The sequence below is a fragment of the Eumetopias jubatus genome, unplaced genomic scaffold (genome assembly GCF_037043125.1).
Source record: "Eumetopias jubatus isolate StellerSeaLion01/CBP00866 unplaced genomic scaffold, mEumJub1_p1.0 scaffold_8, whole genome shotgun sequence".
NCBI classification, from domain to species: Eukaryota; Metazoa; Chordata; class Mammalia; order Carnivora; family Otariidae; genus Eumetopias; species Eumetopias jubatus.
The window spans coordinates 43747040-43771919 of NW_028274814.1; the positions used below are offsets into that span (position 1 = coordinate 43747040).

General features: G+C 41.4%; 1 protein-coding gene across 1 annotated transcript in view; it reads right to left on the reverse strand.

The window, feature by feature from the left end:
• Window positions 1-24880, reverse strand: part of ANO2 (anoctamin 2) — a 344241-nt gene that overhangs the window by 185302 nt on the left and 134059 nt on the right. Inside the window, exons 11-12 of the mRNA XM_088025695.1 lie at window positions 13724-13858; window positions 313-473 (exon numbers count right to left, since the gene is read on the reverse strand). Coding sequence (XP_087881821.1) covers window positions 313-473; window positions 13724-13858 — 296 coding nt within the window. The remainder of the gene's footprint in view (window positions 1-312; window positions 474-13723; window positions 13859-24880) is intronic.

The window sequence follows — 24880 nt, forward strand, 5'->3', positions numbered from 1 at the left end:
ATTTTAGGTAAGAGAGTATTCAATGGGACTATGATGGGCTTCGAAGAGAAATTAATAAAGTCAGCAATGGGTAAAAGAAAAGATTAACATCCTCTATGTTTTTGAAAAATATATAAAGCCAAGGAGCATATTCCTAAGTTCTATTCACACATAGAAGTAAAAGAGAAAAAGCTATTGTCCCTAAAATACTTCTTGAGGTATAAGGACTAAATACTAGAGGGCATAAAACAAAGGATATGGGCTTTAGAGCATGGTCACTGTACCCATTTAAAGGTATCACCAAAATAAGCAAGGTTCATGATAACCGCTTACCCCATAGAGCCATGAAGATGGAGAAGAAGACAGTGGCAGGGTTGTCAAACAGGTGGCTTGCCTTTGCCGTACCACAGGCTGAGCTGAGGTTCCAGTAATCACAGGACTTGTCACACAGGGGACACATGGTGAAGGTATTCTGCTGGTCACACATCTCTTTGCTGCAGTAGAGAGAGGCTGCTGGGTCAAGTGGAGCTCAGGCAGGACGCACCCTAAGCAAATCAGCCTAAAAACATCTCCCACTTCCAAATCCATGGCTGAGCTGATCAACTCCAAAAGTGAGGTGTGTTAAAGACGTTGAATTCTTTACCATGAGAGCATTATTCCCGTATTTTGTCAAAGAAGTGGGTGGGCCACTTCTGAGGTACAGATTCCATCACTAGGAGTGTCCTAACAGAAAATCAGTGAGCATCTGCCAGAGATGTTGTACACTGCATGATGCTTTATAAAGTCCCTTCAAAATGCACTGAGTCTAAGAGGTTGGTGGGGAGTACCACCAACTATGAATCTGTCACTTGTCTGAAGTTAGGTTTCACTATCTTCATGCAAGCACAGGCTGTCTCAGTAAAGCCTACTGGCTGCCTCACAAACGTGTGAGACCTGGTCACAAGGAGAAGCAAATACAAGAGTATGGTTGGATCAACACAAGTTCTTACTTCTCAAGGAGAAGCCATGTGGAGAAGAATGGAGTCAGAGCTGGGTTGGAAACCCCTTTCTAAGTGCATCAGCTGCATGACCATTTGTAGAATGGGGATTAATAACCTCAGCCTAATAATAATGATCTAAACCATGAAATAGGATTAGGGGGAATGGAAGAATAAAGTAAATTCTTCCAAAGTCTAGGTTCTATGATACTTATAGAGAGAAGCATGAGTCAAAAAACCATTAGCTATATTCTAACCTATTCTCAATATATTTCTATTTAGTGGACTAATGAATATAGTTGAAATTCCATTCACTCTTTAGGTGATTAGCTAGATCCAATAAATTCAGGCTCATATGAGTGCTTGCAAATAAGAACCAAAGAACAACCAGCCCTAATTGGCTTGCCTAGCGTCCCTCCACACTACATATTGGTAGGAAAATGAATGAACTCATCACTCTGGTGTGTAATATTTCCCCAGGGGAACGGGTAGATGGTGAAGTTCATTGTTTGGGGGAACAGGGTGGAGAACTCAAAATTTCACGAAAATGAAGCATTGGCTGTTCTCACAAAGCCGCTGGAGACACAGTCATGGGGAGGCAGGAAGTCCTACTCTGAAAACTGCCGCTGTGTTTCCTCCGGAAAGAGATGCAGAGGGCACTACAGAGCATGGCTGACAAGTGGGAGGCCGTTGCCAGGGTCAGCTGGCTGGTACCCTGTGTGCTAAAGCAAGTGCTTAGATGAAAGCCAGAAGTCAAGGGATGCCTGGGTCCAGCTCCCCTTCATTAGGAAGATGAAGGGTTTTTCTGAGGGCTGTCACCGTCTTTCAAGTCCCAGCTTTCAGGCTTGTTTTTAATGAGCTGTTAAGCCCACAGCAAGGAAAGGCCTTCTGTGTGAGAGAATGGAAACTCTAGGTCTCTGAGAGTATAGCTTCATTCCTCCACTGACTTGCTCTCCATTGGCAAGTGTCAACAGCAGTGACTCATTCATAATGACAATATTACATAGTAACATCTTAATAGTAAGTTCAGCCGTGCTGGTTTCACTTGGGCACATTCTTATGGGTAACCGGAGAGCAAGGTTTATTCTAAGTCTTCTGGGTCCAACAAGTGTCTGCTGTATCATTGAGGAGGAGTCACCACTTTCAGAGAGGAGAATCCCCTATTAGAAAACAGATTCACACAGGAAACTATTGGTCTGTATAAATTATAATAATGAGCTGTGCTTTTAAGCCATATCTGAGAACATGTAAGTTCCTTGGTGCTGCCCTTCAAATATGTGTGTCAGGGACATCACATTGTTGTTTGGGGCTTTTTTTTTTAATTTTTTATTGTTATGTTAATCACCATACATCACATCATTAGTTCTTCATGTAGTGTTCCATGATTCATTCTTTGTGCATAACACCCAGTGCTCCACGCAGAACGTGCCCTCTTTAATACCCATCACCAGGCTAACCCATCCCCCCAGCCCCCTCCCCTCTAGAACCCTCAGTTTGTTTTTCAGAGTCCATCGTCTCTCATGGTTTGTCTCCCCCTCCAACTTACTCCCCTTCATGCTTCCCCTCCTGCTATCTTCTTCTTTTTTTTTTTAACATATGTTCATTATTTGTTTCAGAAGAACAAATCTGTGATTCAACAGTCTTGCACAATTCACAGCGCTCACCATAGCACATACCCTACCCAATGTCTATCACCCAGCCACCCCATTCCTCCCATCCCCCAACACTCCAGCAACATTCAGTTTGTTTCCTGAGATTAAGAATTCCTCATATAAGTGAGGTCATATGATACATCTCTTTCTCTGATTGACTTCTTTCACTCAGCATAACCCCCTCCAGTTCCATCCACGTCATTGCAAATGGCAAGATCTCATTCCTTTTGATGGCTGCATAATATTCCATTGTGTATATATACCACCTCTTCTTTACCCATTCATCTGTCGATGGACATCTTGGCTCTTTCCACAGTTTGGCTATTGTGGACATTGCTGCTATAAACATCGGGATGCACGTACCCCTTCGGACCCCTACATTTTTATCTTTGTGGTAAATACCCAATAGTGCAATTGCGGGATCATATGGTAGCTCTATTTTCAACTGTTTGAGGAACCTCCATACTGTTTTCCAGAGTGGATGCACCAGCTTGCATTCCCACCAAAAGTGTAGGAGGGTTCCCCCTTTCTCCGCATCCCCACCAAAATCTGTCGTTTCCTGACTTGTTAATTTTAGCCATTCTGACTGGTGTGAGGTGGTATCTCATTGAGGTTTTGATTTGGATTTCCCTGATGCCGAGCGATGTTGAGCACTTTTTCATGTGTCTTTTGGCCATTTGGATGTCTTCTTTGGAAAAATGTCTGTTCATGTCTGCTGCCCATTTCTTGATTGGATCATTTGTTCTTTGGGTGTTGAGTTTGATAAGTTCTTTATAGATGTTGGATACTAGCCCTTTATCTGATATGTCATTTGCCAATATTTTCTCCCATTCTGTCGGTTGTCTTTTGGTTTTGTGGACTGTTTCTTTTGCTGTGCAAAAGCTTTTTATCTTGATGAAATCCCAATAGTTCATTTTTGCCCTTGCCCCCCTTGCCTTTGGCGATGTTTCTAGGAAGAAGTTGCTGTGGCTGAGGTCGAAGAGGTTGCTGCCTGTGTTCTCCTTTAGGATTTTGATGGACTCCTGTCTCACGTTTAGGTCTTTCAACCATTTGGAGTCTATTTTTGTGTGTGGTGTAAGAAAATGCTCCAGTTTCATTCTTCTGCATGTGGCTGTCCAATTTTCCCAACACCATTTGTTGAAGAGACTGTCTTTTTTCCATTGGACATTCTTTCCTGCTTTGTCAAAGATTAGTTGACCATAGAGGTGATGGTCCATTTCTGGGCTCACTATTCTGTTCCATTGATCTATGTGTCTGTTTCTGTGCCAGTACCATACTGTCTTGATGATGACAGCTTTGTAATAGAGCTGGAAGTCCGGAATTGTGATGCCGCCAGCTTTGCTTTTCTTTTTCCACATTCCTCTGGCTATTCGGGGTCTATTCTGGTTCCATACAAATGGTAGGATTATTTGTTCCATTTCTTTGAAAAAAATGGATGGTATTTTGATGGGGATTGCACTGAATGTGTAGATTGCTCTAGGTAGCATTGACATCTTCACAATGTTTGTTCTTCCAATCCATGAGCATGGAATGTTTTTCCATTTCTTTGTGTCTTCTTCAGTTTCTTTCATGAGTATTTTATAGTTTTCTGAGTACAGATCCTTTGCCTCTTTGGTTAAATTTATTCCTAGGTATCTTATGGTTTTGGGTGCAATTGTAAATGGGATTGACTCCTTGATTTGTCTCTCTTCTGTCTTGTTGTTGGTGTATAGGAATGCCACTGATTTCTGTGCATTGATTTTATATCCTGCCACTTGACTGAATTCCTGTATGAGTTCTAGCAGTTTTGGGGTGGAGTCTTTTGGGTTTTCCACATACAGTATCATATCATCTGCAAAGAGTGAGAGTTTGACTTCCTCTTTGCCGATTTGGATGCCTTCGATTTCTTTTTGTTGTCTGATTGCTGTGGCTAGGACTTCTAATACTATGTTGAATAGCAGTGGTGAGAGTGGACATCCCTGCCGCGTTCCTGACCTTACGGGAAAAGCTCTCAGCTTTTCCCCATTGAGAATGATATTCGCTGTGGGTTTTTCATAGATGGCTTTTATGATGTTGAGGTATGTACCCTCTAACCCTATACTCTGAAGAGTTTTGATCAAGAAAGGATGCTGTACTTTGTCAAATGCTCTTTCTGCATCTATTGAGAGGATCATATGACTCTTGTTCTTTCTTTTGTTAATGTATTGTATCACGTTGATCGATTTGCAGATGTTGAACCAGCCTTGTAGCCCAGGGATAAATCCCACTTGGTCATGGTGAATAATCCGTTTAATGTACTGTTGGATCCTATTGGCTAGTGTTTTGGTGAGAATTTTTGCATCCATGTTCATCAAGGATATTGGTCTGTAATTCTCCTTTTTGATAGGGTCTTTGTCTGGTTTTGGGATCAAGGTAATGGTGGCCTCATAAAATGAGTTTGGAAGTTTTCCTTCCATTTCTATTTTTTGGAACAGTTTCAGGAGAATAGGTATTAATTCTTCTTTAAATGTCTGATAGAATTCCCCTGGGAAGCCATGTGGCCCTGGGCTTTTGTTTGTTGGGAGATTTTTGAGGACTGCTTCAATTTCCTTAGTGGTTATAGGTCTGTTCAGATTTTCTATTTCTTCCTGGTTCAATTTTGGTAGTTGATACATGTCTAGGAATGCACCCATTTCTTCCAGGTTCTCTAATTTGCTGGCATAGAGTTGCTCATAATATGTTCTTATAATTGTTTGTATTTCTTTGGTGTTGGCTGTGATCTCTCCTCTTTCATTCATGATTTTGTTGATTTGGGTCCTTTCTCTTTTCTTTTTCATAAGTCTGACCAGGGGTTTATCAATCTTGTTAATTCTTTCAACGAACCAGCTCCTAGTTCCGTTGATCTGTTCTACTGTTCTTTTGGTTTCTAGTTCATTGATTTCTGCTCTGATCTTTATTATTTCTCTTCTCCTGCTGGGTTTAGGCTTCATTTGCTGTTCTTTCTCCAGCTCCTTTAGGTGTAGGGTTAGGCTGTGTATTTGATACCTTTCTCGTTTCTTGAGAAAGGCTTGTATTGCTATATACTTTCCTCTCAGGACTGCCTTTGCTGTATCCCAAAGATTTTGAACACTTGTGTTTTCATTTTCATTGGTTTCCATTAATTTTTTTAATTCTTCTTCAATTTCCTGGTTGACCCATTCATTCTTTACTAGGATGCTCTTTAGCCTCCATGTATTTGAGTTCTTTCTGACTTTCCTCTTGTGATTGAGTTCTAGTTTCAAAGTATTGTTGTCTGAAGATATGCAGGGAATAATCCCAATCTTTTGGTACCGGTTGAGACCTGATCTGTGACCTAGGATGTGATCAATTCTGGAGACTGTTCCATGGGCACTAGAGAAGAATGTGTATTCCGTTGCTTTGGGATGGAATGTTCTGAATATGTCTGTGAAGTCCATTTGGTCCAGTGTGTCATTTAAAGTCTTTATTTCCTTGTTGATCTTTTGCTTAGATATCTGTCCATTTCATTCAGGGGAGTGTTAAAGTCCCCCACTATTACTGTATTGTTGTCAATGTGTTTCTTCGCTTTTGTTATTAATTGCCTTATATAATTGGCTGCTCCCATGTTCGGGGCATAGATATTTACAATTGTTAGATCTTCTTGTTGGATAGTGTCCTTCCTTATCTCTTTAAGTAGGATATAGTGTCCTTCCTCATCTCTTATTACAGTCTTTGTTTTAAAATCTAATTTGTCTGACATAAGGATTGCCACCCCAGCTTTCTTTTGGTGTCCATTAGCATTGTAAATGGTTTTCCACCCCATCACTTTCAATCTGGGGGTGTCTTTGGGTCTAACATGAGTCTCTTGCAGACAGCATATCGAAGGGTCTTGTTTTTTAATCCAATCTGATAGCCTGTGTCTTTTGATTGGGGCATTGAGCCCATTTACATTCAGGGTAACTATTGAAAGGTATGAATTTAGTGCCATTGTATTGCCTGTAAGGTGACTATTACTGTATATTGTCCCTGTTCCTTTCTGATCTGTGCTGCTTTTAGGCTCTCTCTTTGCTTAGAGGACCCCTTTCAATATTTCTTGAAGGGCTGGTTTCGTGTTTGCAAATTCCTTTAGTTTTTGTTTGTCCTGGAAGCTTTTTATCTCTCCTTCAATTTTCAATGACAGCCTAGCTGGATATAGTATTCTTGGCTGCATATTTTTCTCGTTTAGTCCTCTGAAGATATCATGCCAGTCCTTTCTGGCCTGCCAGGTCTCTGTGGATAGGTCTGTTTGCCAATCTAATATTTCTACCATTGTAGGTTACAGATCTCTTCTCCCGAGCTGCTTTCAGGATTTTCTCTTTGTCTCTGAGACTCATAAGGTTTACTATTAGTTGTCGGCGTGTTGACCTATTTTTATTGGTTTTGAGGGGTTCTCTGTGCCTCCTGGATTTTGATGCCTGTTTCCTTCCTCACATTAGGGAAGTTCTCTGCTATTATTTGCTCCAATATACTTTCTGCCCCTCTCTCTCTTTCTTCTTCTTCTGGGATCCCAATTATTCTAATGTTCTTTCGTCTTATCGTATCGCTTATCTCTCGAATTCTGCCCTCGTGATCCTGTAGTTGTTTCTCTCTCTTTTTCTCAGCCTCTTTATTTTCCATCATTTGGTGTTCTATACCACTGATTCTCTCTTCTGCCTCATTTATCCTAGCAGTTAGTGCCCCCATTTTTGATTGCACCTCATTAATAGCCTTTTTGATTTTTGACTTGGTTAGATTTTAGTTCTTTTATTTCTCCAGAAAGGGTTTCTCTAATACCTTCCATGCTTTTTTCAAGTCCAGCTAGTATCTTTAAAGTCATGATTCTGAACTCTAGGTCTGACATCATACTAATGTCCATATTGAGTAGGTCCCTGGCTGACGGTACTATCTCTTGTTCTTTTTGCTGAGGTGATTTTTTCATCTTGTCATTTTGTCCAGAGGAGAATAGATGAATGAGAGAACAAAATGCTACCAGGTTAACAACGTCCCCAGCACATATACTCTAAATAAATCAGAAAAGACCTGAAACCAGGGGAAAAGAAAGGGAAAGAAAGAGAAAAGAAAGAGAAAAGAAAGAAAAAAAAAACAAAAAGAAAAGATAAAAACAAAAACAGAATGATCAAATATGATCAGGCTAGTGCATAGATCAGTGCCACACCCTAGATTTTGGGCATATTTTGGTTTGTTAGAAAAACGTGCCTCCTAAAATTTTAAAGGAAGAAAGACTTATATATGTACCAAATAAGAGTTGATACAATGAAGGGATAGAAGATGACTGTAAAGATGAAAATTATAAAAGATTTTATAAAAGGAATTGATAAGAAGTTGTTTGAAAAAAGAAACAAAAAGATTTTTAAAAAGAAAAAGAAAAACGAAAGAAAAAAAAATGTTGAGAATGTGATCAGGCAGGAGACTAGAACAAAGCCATACACTAGTGATTTAGGGTATATTTTGATCTGTTAGAAGAAACTGTTATCTCAAAATTTTAAGAGAGAACAATTTATATATATATGCCAAAAATAAGGGTAACTACTATGAAGGGATAAAATATGACTCTAAAAATGAAAAATAAAAAATGTTTTTTTTAAAAAAGGGATTGATAAAATGTTGGTTGAAAAGGGAAAAAGAAAAATTTAAAAAAACAGTTAAAAAAATTAACTTTGAAAAACTAATGAATCATGGTAAAAAAAAAGCCATGAATTCTATGTGCAGTATTCCCCTAGCGCTGGAGTTCTCCCGTTCTCCTTGATGGGTAAACTTGGTGTTGGCTTGCTGGCTGTTCGTGCTGATCTTCTGGGGGAGGGGCCTGTTGCCGTGGTTCCCAAATGTCTTTGCCGGAGGCAAAATTGCCCCGCCCTTGTCGTCGGGGCTAAGCAAGCTGCTCGGGTTTGCTCTCAGGAGCTTTTGTTCCCTGCAAGCTCTGGTACAGCTTTGGAGGACCAGGGTGAAAATGGTGGCCTCCCAATCTCCACTCAGAGGAGCTGAGAACTCGGGGCCCCGCTCCTCAGTGCGCCCCCAGAGAAAAGCAATCACTCCCGTCTCTCTGGTCTCTGGCCGCACTGCATGCTCACCCGGCCTGTGACTGAGCGTTTCTCTCTCTGGCACTGGACCCCGTGTGGAGTTTCCAAACCCAGCAGATCCCTGCGGTGCGCTTCTGCACTGCTCCTCCCTGGGGAGGGAGGGGAGTCTCCCCGGATCTGCCGCTTGTTGGGTCCCTGCTGGAGGAGCAGTGGCCCAACTGGGCCACAGATCACAGTTTATGGCAACCCCAAGCTGAGAGCCCGCGCCTCGGCTCCGTCTCTGCAGCCGGCTTCCCCGCTCCGATACCTGAGAGCTCTGCTGCACTCAGGCACCCCTGGTCTTTCCGTGACCCCAAGGGTCCTGAGACCACACTGTCCCGCAAGGGTTCCACCCCCCGCTTAGCCACTGGAGCGATGTCCCTCAGCAGAGCCGGCTTCTAAAAGTTCCAATTTTGTGCTCCGCGGCTCTATCACTTGCCAGAAGCGGCCCACGGAGGCCCCCTCCCCCGCCATGTATCCTCCCGAATATTGCCTCGGATTCACTTCTCCGTACGTCCTACCTTCCAGTAAGTGGTCGCTTCTCTGTTCAGAGAGTTGTTGCTACTCTCTTCTTCGGTCTCCTGTTGAGTTCGTAGGTGTTCAGAATGGTTTGATCCCTATCCAGCTGAATTCCTGAGACCAGACGAAATCCAGGTCTCCTACTCCTCCACCATCTTGCTCCGCCCCCTGGGGCTTTTTTATTTTTTAACACATAGACTTGGGGAAGTGATAATCCCTAGCCAACCTAATCCTAATCAAAACTAGTCAGTGCTAAAATGTCAGGAATGAAAAAGTGTTAGCAAACCAGCTAACAAAGTGCAAAGCACTTGGAAACATAAGTTCTGTGTCAATTATTGGCTTTACAATGGGAGGACAGTCAACTACCAATCATTTGTACAAAATGGCAGCCACCATCGCATGGATACTCCCCAAATCATTTAAACTTGAAATCAGAATGCTTTATAGGTATAGGGTCGTTTTGTTTGTTTATTTGTCTGTTTGATGCAAGCCATTTGAACAGAATTCAGGAGAAATTCTGCCTCAGGATGATATTAAAATGACTTTGTGTTCCCTGAGAGAGGATACCTCTCTAGACAAGGCTGAAAGAGAAGCAGAAAGGTGAGGGAAGCTCAGCTAAAACTGAAATCACATCTGGGTTTTTCACTAGCTGTACAATCCATGGATTTCTAGTTAGAACCAACTGAAGCTATAAATCAAATGCTGTATTTCTTCAGTCTATCATTTTCTCTAGAAAGCACAAGAAGGTTGATAAATGGCCTGGCAGTCAGCTGAACCAGGACCCCAAAGTGAGTGGTGTTCTTAATCAGTAACTCGTTGCTCATAAGTTAGGCGATACAGGGCTGTGCTTGCACAAGGGGAAATGGTGCAACATGGGAATTATTCCAGAAATTCAGACACAGCATCTGCTATTAAGGTCTCAGACGAAGGTAATCATTTTTTTTCAAGATGGTTTAGATCAATCAGCTTTTTTTTCTTTTTTTTTAATGCTCCAGTCTTTCCTACCCATGTAAGCCAATGCCTAATAAATGGAACCAATCCTTTGGTAAGCAGAGAAAAGTTCTATAGACGTATCATGCACATATGGAATTATTATTCATAAGTGATACTTGTATTCATATATCCAAGTTGCTGGTGATAAAAGGTACCATTTAAACTTCCACATAATGTAAATTTTCTGCTTTTGATATTGTTATATGAGACATAACCGTTATGTTATATGGTTATATGAGACATAGGTTATATGAGACATAACCACGAGGGGAAATTGGATGAAGGGCATGGTGGGCCCCTTTGTACTATCTTCCTATTAATCTATAATGTTTTCAAAATATAGCATTTTTAAAAATTATACATAGATAATAAATTCCAGGCTTAATGTCAAAATTAGAAACCTCTAAAGTAATCCCAGGAATGGTACAAGTTTTTAATAATGCTTAGGAGGGGCTGACAGACATAGATCCCGGAAGAGTATGAATTTGTTTAGATTCAGTATTGGGATTTAAAGACTATTCTTTTGTTGATAGGGAGTGGTATTTTATGAGTTTTCATCAAGCCCATCGAGCTTGGATTTTTGATGGCTATCTAATTATGATTAAAGAGCAATTGTTTTAAAAAATTCTTCATAATACACATAAGTAAGGAAGATGTAAATAATAGAAAAAAATTATCACACCCCACCCTGAGTCTGAAAATCCAACAACCAAAATTTCAGCTTTAAAACAGTCAATTTCAAACTTTTTTGACTGTGACCTACAGTTTAAAAACAATCTTTTCCATCAGATTCCAGTATGCAAATACATACATACTCTCTTTCTTCCCCATAAACATATTATATAGCCAAATAAAATCTCATGAAACAATACCCATACTTCCTTCTTGTGATGAATACTAATACTATATTTCATTCTACTCTATCCTATCTTATTCTAGTTCATTTAAAAGGCAATCATTCAACTGATTCTATGATCCACTAATGGGTTGCTATACATAGTTTGTGAAACACTACACACTCTGACAGGTAAGAAGAGACATCTGCAGTGATAATGATCATCACATTTCCATCCATATATACCTACATATACATGAATGCATGTGTATAGATATATATTCTTCAATATGTGTAGACCATGGTCACTTCCATCTACATGGTCCCTGTTGCATGTATTCCCATATGGGGAACCCAGGCACAAGTCCTAAATCCCAATGTAAGCGAGCACAGTGATGGCCCACCCTCTACCCTGGCACTAGCTCTCTATGCACAGTGTAGAGTTTTCTAGTTTGGATCAACCTGAGGCCCAGCTCTCTAGGGATCAAACTGGGCAAGAGAAACATTGGAGCCATGTTTTCTGAGAAAGTACCAGGCAAGGCCAGTTGAAACTACTTGGCTGCAAGGGAGGATATGAACCTTCTGGGAGACTTCATATCTTATGGGAAAAAGCAAAGACTTTGGAGCAGGAGGCAACTGAGGTCAAGTCGCAACCCTGACAGTTATTAGTTGCTGAAGTTGGACAAGTTATATGACTACACTTAGCATCAATTTCTCCAACTCTGTTAGGTGAAAATAATACCAATCTCACAGTTTACAACCATGATCTGTACAGGATCAAAGAAACAAGTACCTAACAAACACCCAGCACCATGCCTGGCACAAGGTAGGCATTTGGTAAGTATTAGTTTTTCCCTCATGCTAGATGGCCTGAGAAAGGCAGAACCTCAACCACGTATGTTGTGTGATGAACCCAAAATTCCCAGTCAAAATACTGGGCAGTTGCTACCAGAGTTTTACATACAAAAATATCCAAACCTTTGTCTCTTACACCAACTTATTTAGCTTTATTCTAACTATTGGCAACACCAACCCCAGTTTCTAATTTACAAGACCATTTCTATAGATTAACATGGCTGCAAGAAGAGATACCTGGTTCCTGCCATTGGTGAAACCCTTTCCTCAAAGGAGCCCAGCTCTTGGTTCTTTCTTCAGGATGGCCATTACTTCCTCCAACTATAGTGGACGCCCACAGTCTGCCCAGTATCCTCATCCACCTGGATACTGAGGGAACATCCTGTTGGTACAGCGTGATCCTGCCCCAGAGCCACAACTGTGGGCCCAGGGCCTCCACCCTAATCCAAAATGGGCCAATAGGACTTTTTTATTTGGAACCAATTCAAGAAAAAACTCTACAATACAACATCCATGAACTATTAGTAGGAATGTTTACATCCAATGGAGAAAATCTGTAGTGAAACAAATACAAGAAAGAACCAGAGATGGGAGATAAACAGGAGTCCCTATTTCCATTGGTCCTTAGGCTAGTCACACGCCTGCCACTGGGTTCCCTGACACACCCCAGAATCCTTATAATAAATTCCCTTTTTTTTTTTTTGCTTCAGCTAGTTCATGTTGCATTTCTATCACTTGCAACTGAAAAAGTATTAAAATACATTAACCATGCTTCGGTTTTCGAGGACAGTGCTGAAGATGGCAAGAGATTTAAATGCTAACTATGTTAAGTGTCTCTTTCGTCACTTGTACTTTATTTCCACATATGTTGATTCCTTCAACAATTATTTATTAATATTCTATTATGTGCCAAACACCATCTCCTTGAATCCTCACAATATCACAAGGTATGTGTTATTATCACTATTTATAGCCAACGGAAGGAAGACTTGGGGAGTTAACTATCCAGTCTTACAGCTAATATGTAATGCTGTCCATCCTAAAGGATGCTATTTTTTTTTTTTTGAGAGAGAGAGAGAGAGAGGAGAGAGCATGAGTGGGGGGGGGGGGAGAACAAGGAAAGGGAGAGAGAGAATCTGAAGAGAGCTCCAGGGCGAGCACAGAGCCCGACATGGGGCTTGATCTCATGACCCTGAGATCATGACCCGAGCCAAAATCTAGAGTCAGATGTTTAACCAACTAAGACACCCTGCGGCCCAAATATGCTATTTTTAAGTGCTTATATTCTTTGTAGGCTCTCTTTTCACCATAAGGACCAGCATCTCTTGGCTCTCCAAGAACCCCACCATGGGGCCTGTCACCTGCAGTTTCTGACTTCCTGAACCAGAGGCTGAGCCCCCCTCAGTTCCAGAGCTGCCTGCTTCTACGGACAGACTCACAGCATTTTACCCCAACAGTGTTTGACCATATTGACATGTGATTGCTACCCAATGCCACTCAACATTTCCTGCCTCAGGTCTTAGGGGAAACCAGAGAAAAAAGTCGTGAAGTTGAAGGGAAAATGCGTTTCTCCGGCATGGGTTTTTTCATCAGATAGAATCCACTTGCCCGCATCAGACTCTAGCCCTGGAGAAAAGCCTAACTAGGAAGGAAGGGAACTATCCCCAGCAGGCTCTGAAGCCATTCCCAGACTCTATAGTTCACAGATCTGTCTCTGGAGGGAGGTTATGTGTGTAGTAAGGGGAGGAGAGAATAGAGGGTAAGGACTTTGGAAGGAAGCATGTGAACTGTACTCGCAACTGGGATGAAACTCCAAAGTACTGCCATGTGGGAACTGAGGCTTTTTCTTTAAAACCCTCTCACCTGGGAATATCTTCTTCGATTGTTGCACATCCGTAAAGAAACACGATCACTCCAATTACAGAAGACGGAATGAGGAATGATGTATATAATCCCAGCCAGGCAAAATATAGTCCAATTTTTTCTCCAAAATACTTTCTGAAAAAGAAAGAATATCGCAACACATATTGAGAATACCATAAACTTCCCCCATTTCTGTTTGTTCTACGAGTCAGCATAAACAAAAAGAGATGGAAGTTAGATGGCACAAGAGGGACCTCAGCACAAAGAACTGGTCTCTTCCACTATGAATTACATTCCCTGGGAATCACTCACACACACTCACATGCATACACACACACCAAGGAATCCTGGCTATTCACGTGAACTAGCCCCAAGAAGGAATCCAGCCCTAACAGCAAACTGAAAGTAGACCATACATTTTGGCATCTTTACCAGATAAACATAAGTAACACATCATCATCTCATGAGTACCCTAACCCACAGAAAAACACCTTTTCAGAATTTCGTTATGTGAATAAAACACAAATTATCTAGGTGGGCATGCGTACTTATGTCCACAAACCATAAAACTAAGAAAAATGACTAGAAGCATTTTGGTAAAATATTAGCAATGGTTTCTTTAGCTGATGGGATTATGGGTGGTTTTTATTTCTTTATTTTTTACATTTCTGTATTTTTAAACTCTCTACTTTGCTAAAGAATTTAATTCTATAATTTAAAAAATTCTTTTAGAGAGAAAATTAATAAGCCATTATCTTTTTGATCCCTAGAGTTCAGGAAGTTAGTAAATTGTCACCGTAAGTCTCTAAAAAGGGATTTTTCCTTTAAATAAATATTAGTGATGGACACCTGATGAGAAAAATACAAACCACAGAGAAACTGTATATTTTATTTCTCAAGAGGCTATGACATAAAACACAGGAGGGAAATGGGAGTGTAGCCCACTTTTTGATGTGAGGACAAAAGAATAAGAGCAGTGAATTGAATCTATTTATCCACTACCAAAGGTGCTGCTCCCACCTAGGATATAGACAATGGCAAGAAAATGTGGCTTCTAACCTAACAAGAAAAATCCAGATAATCTGTGACATCAAACTTTCCTTGAACCCATCACAGAATGGAGGCTACAAGGTAATCATGTGAACTGAATTAAAAAAAAAAAAAATGACAAGCCCCTCCAAGGAAAATGGGACATGCAAATACTTTCAGATTTGGCAGAGCACAGGAGAAAAGGGCAGTACAAAGAAAAAGATATAATCTTGTAAATTCTGAAAGGCTGAGTATAGGTTAGCATGACAGATTACAATAAATGAGAGCTCCAGACACAAGAGGATTTTGCAGTCCTTCATAAGATCCCAGCCAATGACCACCACCTGGTACTCATAAGGAGGGTAATGGGCAAGGTAGGAAACTGGAAAGGGCCTCTTTACTGCAGAGGGGCGTGGAAGCACACTCATCTCCCAGGACCATCTCTCATTCAAATCACTGAGTGAAAAGGATCAGCAGTCTGCTCTGGGAGAGGGGCAGGAGAGAGGATAATATCCTAGGGTCTATCATATATGTAATTGAAGTCCCAGGAAGATTAAAAGAAAGAAGACAGAAAAGATATCTGAATGGATCAGGGCTAAAAAATTTCCAGAATTAATCAAAAACAACAAAACATAGGTCTAAGAACTCCAGAGAACCCCAAGCAGAATAAATATAAAAACAAAAACAGAAACCTACACACCAAGACATACCAAAATCAAATCTGAAAAACAAAGATAGAAAATCTTTAAGCTGGAGTGAGGGTGGTGTTGGGGAGGGGAAGATGAGAAAGGGAAGATATAAAAAATTATTTTAAAAAGAGTATTGAAAAAAAAAAGATACCCAATTAGGGTGCCTGGGTGGCTCAGTCATTTAAGCATCCAACTCTTGATTTCAGCCCAGGTCATGACTTCAGGGTTGTGAGATCAAGCCCTGTGTTGGGCTCCATGTGCTTAAGATTCTCCCTTCCCCTTTCTCTTGGCCCCTCCCCCCTTAAAAAAAGATACCCAATTGACCAATAAACATATGAAAAGGTACTCAACTTTCCTAATCATCAGATCATCAAGAAAAGGCAAATGAAATCACAATGCAATACCTAGTCAAGAAAATGATAAAAATGAAAAAGAGGGGAAATACCAAGTCTTGGCCAAATGCAGAGAAACTAGAACGCTCACACAGTGCAGGTGGGATGTATACAGGTAGATCCACTTCAGGAAAACTGCTGGGCACTATCTACTACAGCTGAGCATGGGCATCCCCAGTGATGCAACAAGTCTCTTCCTAAGTATATGCGCAACAGAAACGCGTACATGCACACTGAGAGACACATACAGGAACATTCACAGCAGCACTATCTATGATAGCCCCAAACTGGAAACCACAAAATGCCTATAAGCAATAAAATGGATAAATACGTTGTTCTATATTTGCCCAACGGTGTATTATACAGCAATGGGAATGAACACATTACAAGAACGTGCAACAATATGGATAAATCTCATCAACACAACACTGAGCAAAAGGAGTCACACACTAAAGAATATATATATTTAATTATTCTGCTTAAAGTTGAAAAACAAAATAACTGTGCTAGAAGTCCAGATAGTAGTACTAATCATATTTATTCTTGATCTGAGTACTAGTTGTATGGGTGTGTTCAGTTTGCAAAAATTCAGCAAGCTGTATATTTATTGCATATACATCTTTCTATAGGTATATTATACTTTGATTTTAAAATGGTTTCATTTTTAAATTTTTATTTTTTTTTTATTTGAGTGTAGTTGATATACTATGCTACATTAGTTTCAGGTGTAAAACAGTGATTCAACAAGTTTCAACATTATGCTATACTTACCACAATGTAGCTACCATCTGTCACCACACCATGCTATTACAGTATCATTGACTATACCTTATGCTGTGCCTTTTATTCCTATGACTTACTCATTCCATAACTGGAAGCCTGTACCTCCCACTTGCCTTCACTCATTTTGCCCACACTCCCACTGGCAACCATCAGTTTGCTCTCTGTGTTAACAGGTCTGATTCTGCTCTTTGTTTGTTTATTCATTTGGGTTTTCTTTTTTTTAGATTCCACATATGAGTGAAATCATATGGTATTTGTCTTTCTCAGTCTAACTTATTTTGCTTAGCACAATATCCTTTAGGTCCATCCATGTTGTTGCAAATAGCAAAAAAAAAAAAAAAAAAATCTCATCATTTTTAATGGTTGTATAATATTCCACGATACACCCCCCCCACACACACACACATACATACCACATCTTCCTATCCATTCATCTATCAATGGACTCTTAGGTTGCTTCCATAACTTGGCTACTATAAATAATGCTGCAAAAACATAGGGGTACATATATCCTTTTCATTTTCTTTAGGTAAATACCCAGTAGCAGAATTATTGGATCATTTGGTATTTCTGTTTTTAATTTCTTGAGGAAACTCCATACTGTTGTTAACCCACAGTGGCTGCACCAGTTTGCATACTCACCAACAGTGCACGAGGATTCCTTTTTCTCCACATACTTGTCAACACTTATTATTTCTTATCTTTTTTATTTTAGCCATTCTCATGGGTGTGAGGTGATATCTCACTGTGGTTTCAATTTGCATTTCCCTGATGATTAGAGATATTGAACATATTGTACATCTTTTTATGCATCTTTTGGCCATTTGTACATCTTCTTTGGAAAAATGTTTATTTAGGTCCTCTGCCTATTTTTCAATTGGTTAGTTATATTTTGGTGTTGTCTTTGGTCTTATATATTTTGGATATTAATCCTTTATGAGATATATCATTTGCAAATATCTTCTCCCATTCAGTAGGTTGTCTTTTAGTTTTGTCGACTGTTTCCTTCACTTTGCAAAAGCTTTTTACATTGATCTAGTCCCAATAGTTCATTTTTGCTTTTGTTTCCCTTGCCTTAAGAGACATGTCTAGGAGATATGTCTAGAAAAATGTTGCTATGGCCAATGTCAGAGAAATAACTGCCTGTGCTCTCTTCCAGAATTTTTATGGTTTCAGGTCTCCCATTTAGGTCTTTAATCCATTTTGAGTTTATTTTTATATATGGTGTTAGAAAGTGGTCTAGTTTCATTCTTTTACATGTAGCTGTCCAATTTTCCCAACCCCATTTACTAAAGAGACCCTCTTTTCCCCATTGTATATTCTTGCTCCTTTGCCATAAACTAACTGACCATATAATCATGAGTTTATTTCTGGGCTCTCTATTCTGTTCCATTGATCTGTAGATCTATTTTTGTGCCTGTACCATACTGTTTTGATTACTACAGCCTTGTAGTATATATATTGATATCTGGAATTATGATACCTCCCCTTTTGTTTTTCTTTCGCAAGACTGAAAGGATCATTCACCACAATCAAATGGGATTTATTCTGAGGATGCAAGAATGGTTCAATATTCGCCAATAAATCAACATGACACACCTCATCAAAATGAAGGATAAAAACCATATGATCATACCAGTAGATGCAGAAAAAGCATTTGACAAAATATCAACATCCATTCATGATAAAAACTCTCAACAAAGTAGGGTTAGAGGGAACATACCTCAAAACCCACAGCTAACATCTTACTCAATAGAGAAAAACTGAGAGATTTTCTTCTAAGATGAGGATCAAGACAAGGATATCCATTCTCACCACTTTTATTTTCTATTTTTTTCCATTCTCACCACTTTTAAACACAGTACTGGAAGTCCTAGCCACAGCAATCAGACAAGAAAAAGAAATCAGAGGTATCTGTATTGGTAAAGAAGTTGTTAACCTGTCACTATTTGCAGCTGACATGATACTATATATAGAAAACCCTAAAGATTCTACCAAAAAAAACTACTAGAAATAATAAATGAATTCAGTGAAGCTTCAGGATACTAGATTAATACCCAGAAATCAGTAGCACTTCTATACACTAATAACAAAGTAGCAAAAAGAGAAATTAAGAAAACAATTCCATTTACAATTGCACCAAAAAAAAACGCATAAACTTAACAGAAGAGATAAAAGACCTATATTCCAAAAACTATAAAACATTAATGAAATAAATTGAAGATGTCGCAAGCAAATGGAAAGATATTCCATGTTCATGGATTAAATGAATTAATGTTGTTAAAATATCCATATTACACAAAGCAATCTACAGATTCAATGCAATCCCTATAAAAATACCAATAGCGTTTTTCACAAAAATAGAACAAATAATACTAAAGTTTATATGGAACCACAAAAGACCCCATTAGACAAAGAAATCTTAAAATGATTTTAAAAAGACACCACATAAAAAAAAAGACACCACATATTTTATAATCTGCAGGCCAGCAGATTCCCTGAAGATCACCTTGTCCATTCTCTTGCCTTCGAGCCAGACAGCATATAATCCACATCAGGTGTACATGTCATTCAGGCCCAGTCTGTCACAGACCTGAACAGGGAGTTTTCACCTTAATGAAGCACAGAAGGCCATGCTAACAAAAGACAAGGCTTCCAGAACTAGACTGCCAGCCCTGAAATGCAAGGTCAGCATTTGGCTGGGTAGTCCAAGGCAGTGGTGGAGGTTGGATGCTGCTTACACCATTCCCGAGCATTCAGATCAGAAGCAGAGCAGACTGACAGCAGGGTGTGTTCCAGGGGAGTTGGCCCTGTCAGCCAGAGGGGGGCAACTTCTGCTCTCAACTCCTGCCAAGCCTGCATCAGCCTGACAGGATGGCAAGCACAGCACCTTCCTTCCTGGTCTTACAAAAAGCTCAGGCTTTCCCGGCCCCTAAGGAGACAGACTGTGGGCAAGTGCAGGGATGCCAAAGAGAAAGTTCAGAGCCTCTAATTAGAGTTCACAATGGTTGGTTCTCTGGAAGACAGCCTGGAAATTCCCAGGTACAGAAGAAGCTAGGCAAGCCAGCAAAGGCCTCTCCTTGGTGAAGCCATGAGATGGGGCCAATGTGGTTTCTGCCTTTTAAATTACCAATGCCCCTAACTTGTACCCTCAGCTCTTGGAAATAATGTAAGTGGACTATGGTTGTATAAGGGGTCAGCACTGGAGAGCAAGGGGAGAAATGCAACATTTATTCAGCATGTACCATATGCCAAGCTCTGGGTTAAGCGCTTTATACACAGTATGTCATTTAATGCTTGCAAAATCTTACAAGGCAAGTTAAAAATTAGTGTTGGAATTAAGGTTAGATTCAGATAAGCAAAACAGTTAAAGGTGACTTTTTTTAAGATTTTATTCATCACCCACCAGCAATGAAAACTATGATCTATAGATTTAGGATTTCTAGGACACCCTTGCACCAAGTAGACTGTTTCTGGGGCAAACAAGTGACATTTGAAAATCAGTCTCATCCTTTTGTTTCTTTGGGGAAAATACCTATATGGAAATCAGATCCTATTAAGACACGTATTTCTCACAGGGTTGATGCTCCAAAATAAAACTTAAACCATAAAAAAAAGATTTTATTTATTTATTTGAGAGAGAGAGTATGCACGAGAGAGAGCATGAGCAGGGGGAGGGGCAGAGGAAGAGGAAGAAGCAGGCTCCCTGCTGAGCAGGGAGCCCAACACAGGGCTCCGTCACAGGACCCCAGGATCATGACCTGAGCCGAAGGCAGATGCTTAAATGACTGAGCCACCCAGGCGCTCTAAAGGTGACTTGGTTTTGTCAGGTTTTTAAAAAGTCTCCTTGGGATAAATATAGTCAATTCGAAGCTCAAGCTCCCTGTCAGGATTGTCTTGCCCAGCTCAAAAAGCTCCCCCACCACCATCCCCTTTACGAGGTAGTATCCAGGTGAGGAAGAAGTGTGTGCATCCTTAGCATGGAAGAGGGGAGGGGGCTTCTGGGAATTGAGCCCTGGGCTGGTCCCAGCTACTCAGTAGCTGAGCTGGGCTGGGTTGGCCCCCAGCATTGTGCGGGCATCCACCAGGGGGTGGCCAGGCCAGCAGGGTCCTACTGGGGCATCCAGCTGGCACCTAGAGCATGTGCTGCCTCTTCCTTGTCCCAGCCACAGCCTCTCCAAGGCAGGTGGTTCATGAGGACCTCTGGATCCTCCAGACTGTGTTTATGGTCTGTGGGATGTAGGGGGCACTGTTTTGGGCTCAGCCATTCCTAGTCAGCTCCCTAGGCAGCACCACGAATACTCTGACACCATGCTGGATGCTGGGCTTCTCCAAAGAACTTGTAATTTCCTCATGTGCACTCTGAGATATGAGGGGCAAACAAACCCTGGGCCCTAGGGTTCACCCCCAAAATATCCAAGCGCTTCCACTCCTCTTGCTTCCACCTCCCACTCCAGAACTGTCTGACCCCAAGGCAGGGAGGCACCAGAATAATGCCCTCTCAAATCTTACCCTTCTACACCTTCCTATTTCTCTCTTATAACAATCTTCCTTCATTGGAAGAGTTTATTTTCCCTTTCTGCCTGATCGGAATTTCCCCATGTCTAATCCCCACCATTCCCCATTCCCTACCCCATGCCCCCCCTTATCTTCCCTGAGGCTAGGAGAAGTAGGGGTGGGTAGCAGAAAGGTTGTTGGAAAAGAAACCCAAGAAGAGAATCTATATCAAAAGGGACTTCAAACATTCTCTGTACAGATATACATTATAGTCTTTAAAGAATGGTGCTTATCAGTTTCTTTTCTTGGGACCCACAATCCCAAGACCCAAAGTACATGGTGCTTCTCTACAGGGAGCACAGACATAACCATGAGAAAGGGCCCAGGCCACGGGACATCAGGTTCTCCAGGCCTCCCTTTATCCTACTTCCCAGCTTCTGCCTTCTGATCACTGGCCTGGAGATCTGGGGCCTGAACCCATCTCCAGGTGGGGGTCCCACTGGTTGGGAAGCAGCAGCTGGATTGTCATCCCTCTACCAAAGCTGTCAGTAGGAGCCAGGCTGCCTCCCCCTTGCTGGGCACAGGCCAGCAGACATAGTAGCTGGCTCCTCTGATCAGTAACGGAGGGCCAGGAGGCTCTCGGTTCTTAGCCCTCCCAGACAGGCCTAGAGAAGGCCTCCTTCTGAAAAGAACATTTTGCTAATATGGGGCAAATTCAGAAAGTAGAGTGAAGAAAAGGCTAGGCTTCAGGGCTGTGAAAACTGGGCTTGGCTCAAGTCCTGACATTAAGAAACAACACAGATGCCAGTTAATGGCATGGGAATGCTTCAGAGTTCCAGAGGGGAAAAAATACTCCTTGGAATTAGAGCACACTACGTCCATGACCCTCTCCTGTGCCACTTCTGTCAAGTGTCTCCCTCTCCCCTCCCAAGTCCTCTATTTTAAAAGGTTTCCAAATAAAGAACTACTCTATGAGGCCAGGGAAGCTGCAGGCCCAGGCCGAGGAGTCAAAATCAGCTGGGCTGGCGGAGCCCATCACAGGTCCTGCAAGCAGCAGATGTGTCTAGATGCGCAAACAGAACAGAAGACTGGGGAGAGCCAGAGACCAGAAGTTCCAGATGCCAAGCCCAGGGTCAAAAAGAGAAGGAAGGTGCCAGTGACAGGTAGGTAAATTAAGGAGACAAAAAAATCAGGGCTAGGAAAGTGAGTTAAAGTAGGAAAAACAAGGCAGGAAAAAAGCCAGAGCATTGGCAGGATCTTCCCCAGAACCCAGGAGAGATACTAAAGGCAAGTTCTGATCCTGGTTCTTTACACTCATTTGTGGATTCCCCTCAGCAGCTGGGTAGATCTCTGTTATCAGCCATGGCTCCCCAGCCAAAAGAAGAAACAGATCACAAAATAAAATAAAATATCTCTATCTCTGACTGTTCACTTCATTCCAGGTACTCTGGTGAATGCTCTCATGCATTTTTTTCTCTTACGATCCTCACGAGAATCCTGTGACTGAATACAGGGCTTGGCAAAAATGGTGTCCTTGTGTGAATGAAAAGGTTCCTTCCTCTGGGAATACACAGTACCACATCAAGGCACAAGGGTTGGAGAGAGAGTGTGGTGTAGATTTCAGCCCCCACTTGCCCTCTCAAGTGGGGAACTATGAGCAAGGCACAAAATTCACAAGTCTGTGAGCAGTCCTACAAGTAGGCATTATGTCCCCATTTAATAGATGAAGGGATGGGAACTCAAAGGTCTAACACCTCACCCAAGTGGATGAAGCCACTAGGGTGTCGAGGCAATATTCAAACTCTAATCCGCTGAGGTCCAAAAGCCTCTGCTTTCAACTACCACTCCATACCACAAAGGAGAGAGGAGTGCCTTTGAGGAAGCCCTTCCGAGAGTCAACAGCAATGGTGGTAGATTCCCAATGGCCCTAAAATAGTCAAGAAGCTTCATTCACCAGCTGTGTGATTTGTCCCCAGTTCATGAGATGGAACCGTAGAAAAAAGCAAAATGATTGATACTCTTCCAGCTTGTTGGTTTCCAATCTCGCAATTCCACCAGCTGAACTGCCACTTACTTCATGGGTGGCTAAGTGCCTTGAGATCAACACGGCCAAAGTGCAACTCTTGGTTTCTCTACCTCTCCTGCCACTCTTCAACTGTCCTCCCCAGTCTTCCATATTTCAGGATACAGAACCACAGTCCAAGTGCTCAGGACGAAAACATGGAAGGCCACTGACTGTTTACCAAATTCCACGTCCAATCCATCAGCAAATCCTAGAGACTCTACTTTCAAAAATACACCAAACCTAACCATATCTCACCATCTCCACCACTCACATTCTGGCCCCACTGCTATAATCTCTCTCCTGAGTCACTTCCACCCATGCCCCTATAATCTCTTCAGTACACAGAAGACAGAAGAATCTTTTTAAACATCTCTCAAATTCATTATTCCTCTGCTCAAGATAATTTTATGACTTTCTATCACATGTACAATAAAAGCTGAAATTGTTTTCATGACCTACAGGGTCCTAGTCGATCTGACCCCAAGCCCCTCACCCCCTTGAAACAAGTCCAACTCCATTTTCTCCTGCTGTCGCCCTTCCCTTTGGCTTTGCTCCAGCTCACTTGCCCCTTCTGTTCCTCAAGCACACCACATCAGCTCCCACCTCAGGACCTTCGCTATGGCTGTGCCCTTAGTCTGGGACACCCCTTCCTCAGACCTTCTCACACTCACTTCCTCAGAAAGACCTTCTGTGATCCCCATCCCAAATGTCACCCAACCTCTGGCCTTGCTTCATTTTTCTTCATAACACTTCTCATCATCTAACATTGTTTTCTAAGTTTATTGGTGTTTTTGTCCATCTCTGCTGCTAGAGTGTAAGCTTCACGAGAGCAGAGACATTTTCTGTCCTGTTCCCTATTGCTTCCTTAATGCCTGGCATGTGTCTGGCATACAGAAGTGGCTTCATAAGCATTTGTTTAGTGGATGGCTAACTCCTCCCAGTCATCCCATATGGTGGTTACTAGGCCTATCCCTCTTCTCTGCACGAACTGAGTACGACTCTGAGAAACTGAGTATCTTGTGTAGTCACACAGCTAACAAGAGAAGAATCTGCACTCCAACTCAGGGATGCCTGACTTCAAGCCTAGACTGTACCCCTGACATGCATCCCTTCGGTAACAGAGTAGCTGATAATGAAGACTGGAGCCCCTGGTTTACTAAGTATTATGATCTCTTTTCTATTTTAATAAAAAAACTGAAAGGAACTCTAAGGCTCATCTAAAACAGAATTCGCCACTCGATGGTTTGCGAAGCCCTATGACCCTCCCCAGAAGCACACTCACATTGGAGGAGCCGGTGACTCACATTGGAGGAGGCCCTTAATCAATTACCTACTTGAGCGTGTTACCTCTTTCCTAAATAATACAAGGTTCAAAAATCAAAAAAAGAATGTGAGGAGAGTTAGAAGTTGCTGATCTGTTACAATCCTCTCGTTTTACTATTAGACAACTGAGGCTAAAGGATATTACCAGACTTGTCCAAAATCCCCGCCATAAACAAGGCAGAGCCAGAATTAGAGACCAGAATTTCACACAGGAATAATTGAGACCATACATGGTATGACCGTTAGAAGAGTCATATGAGTTAACATATATGAATTGCTTGCAACAGCACTTGGCACACAGCAAATACTCAGAAATGGTGGGTAGTTAGAACCATCGTCACCATCATCATCATCACCGTGTGCTAATTCCCAATCTAGT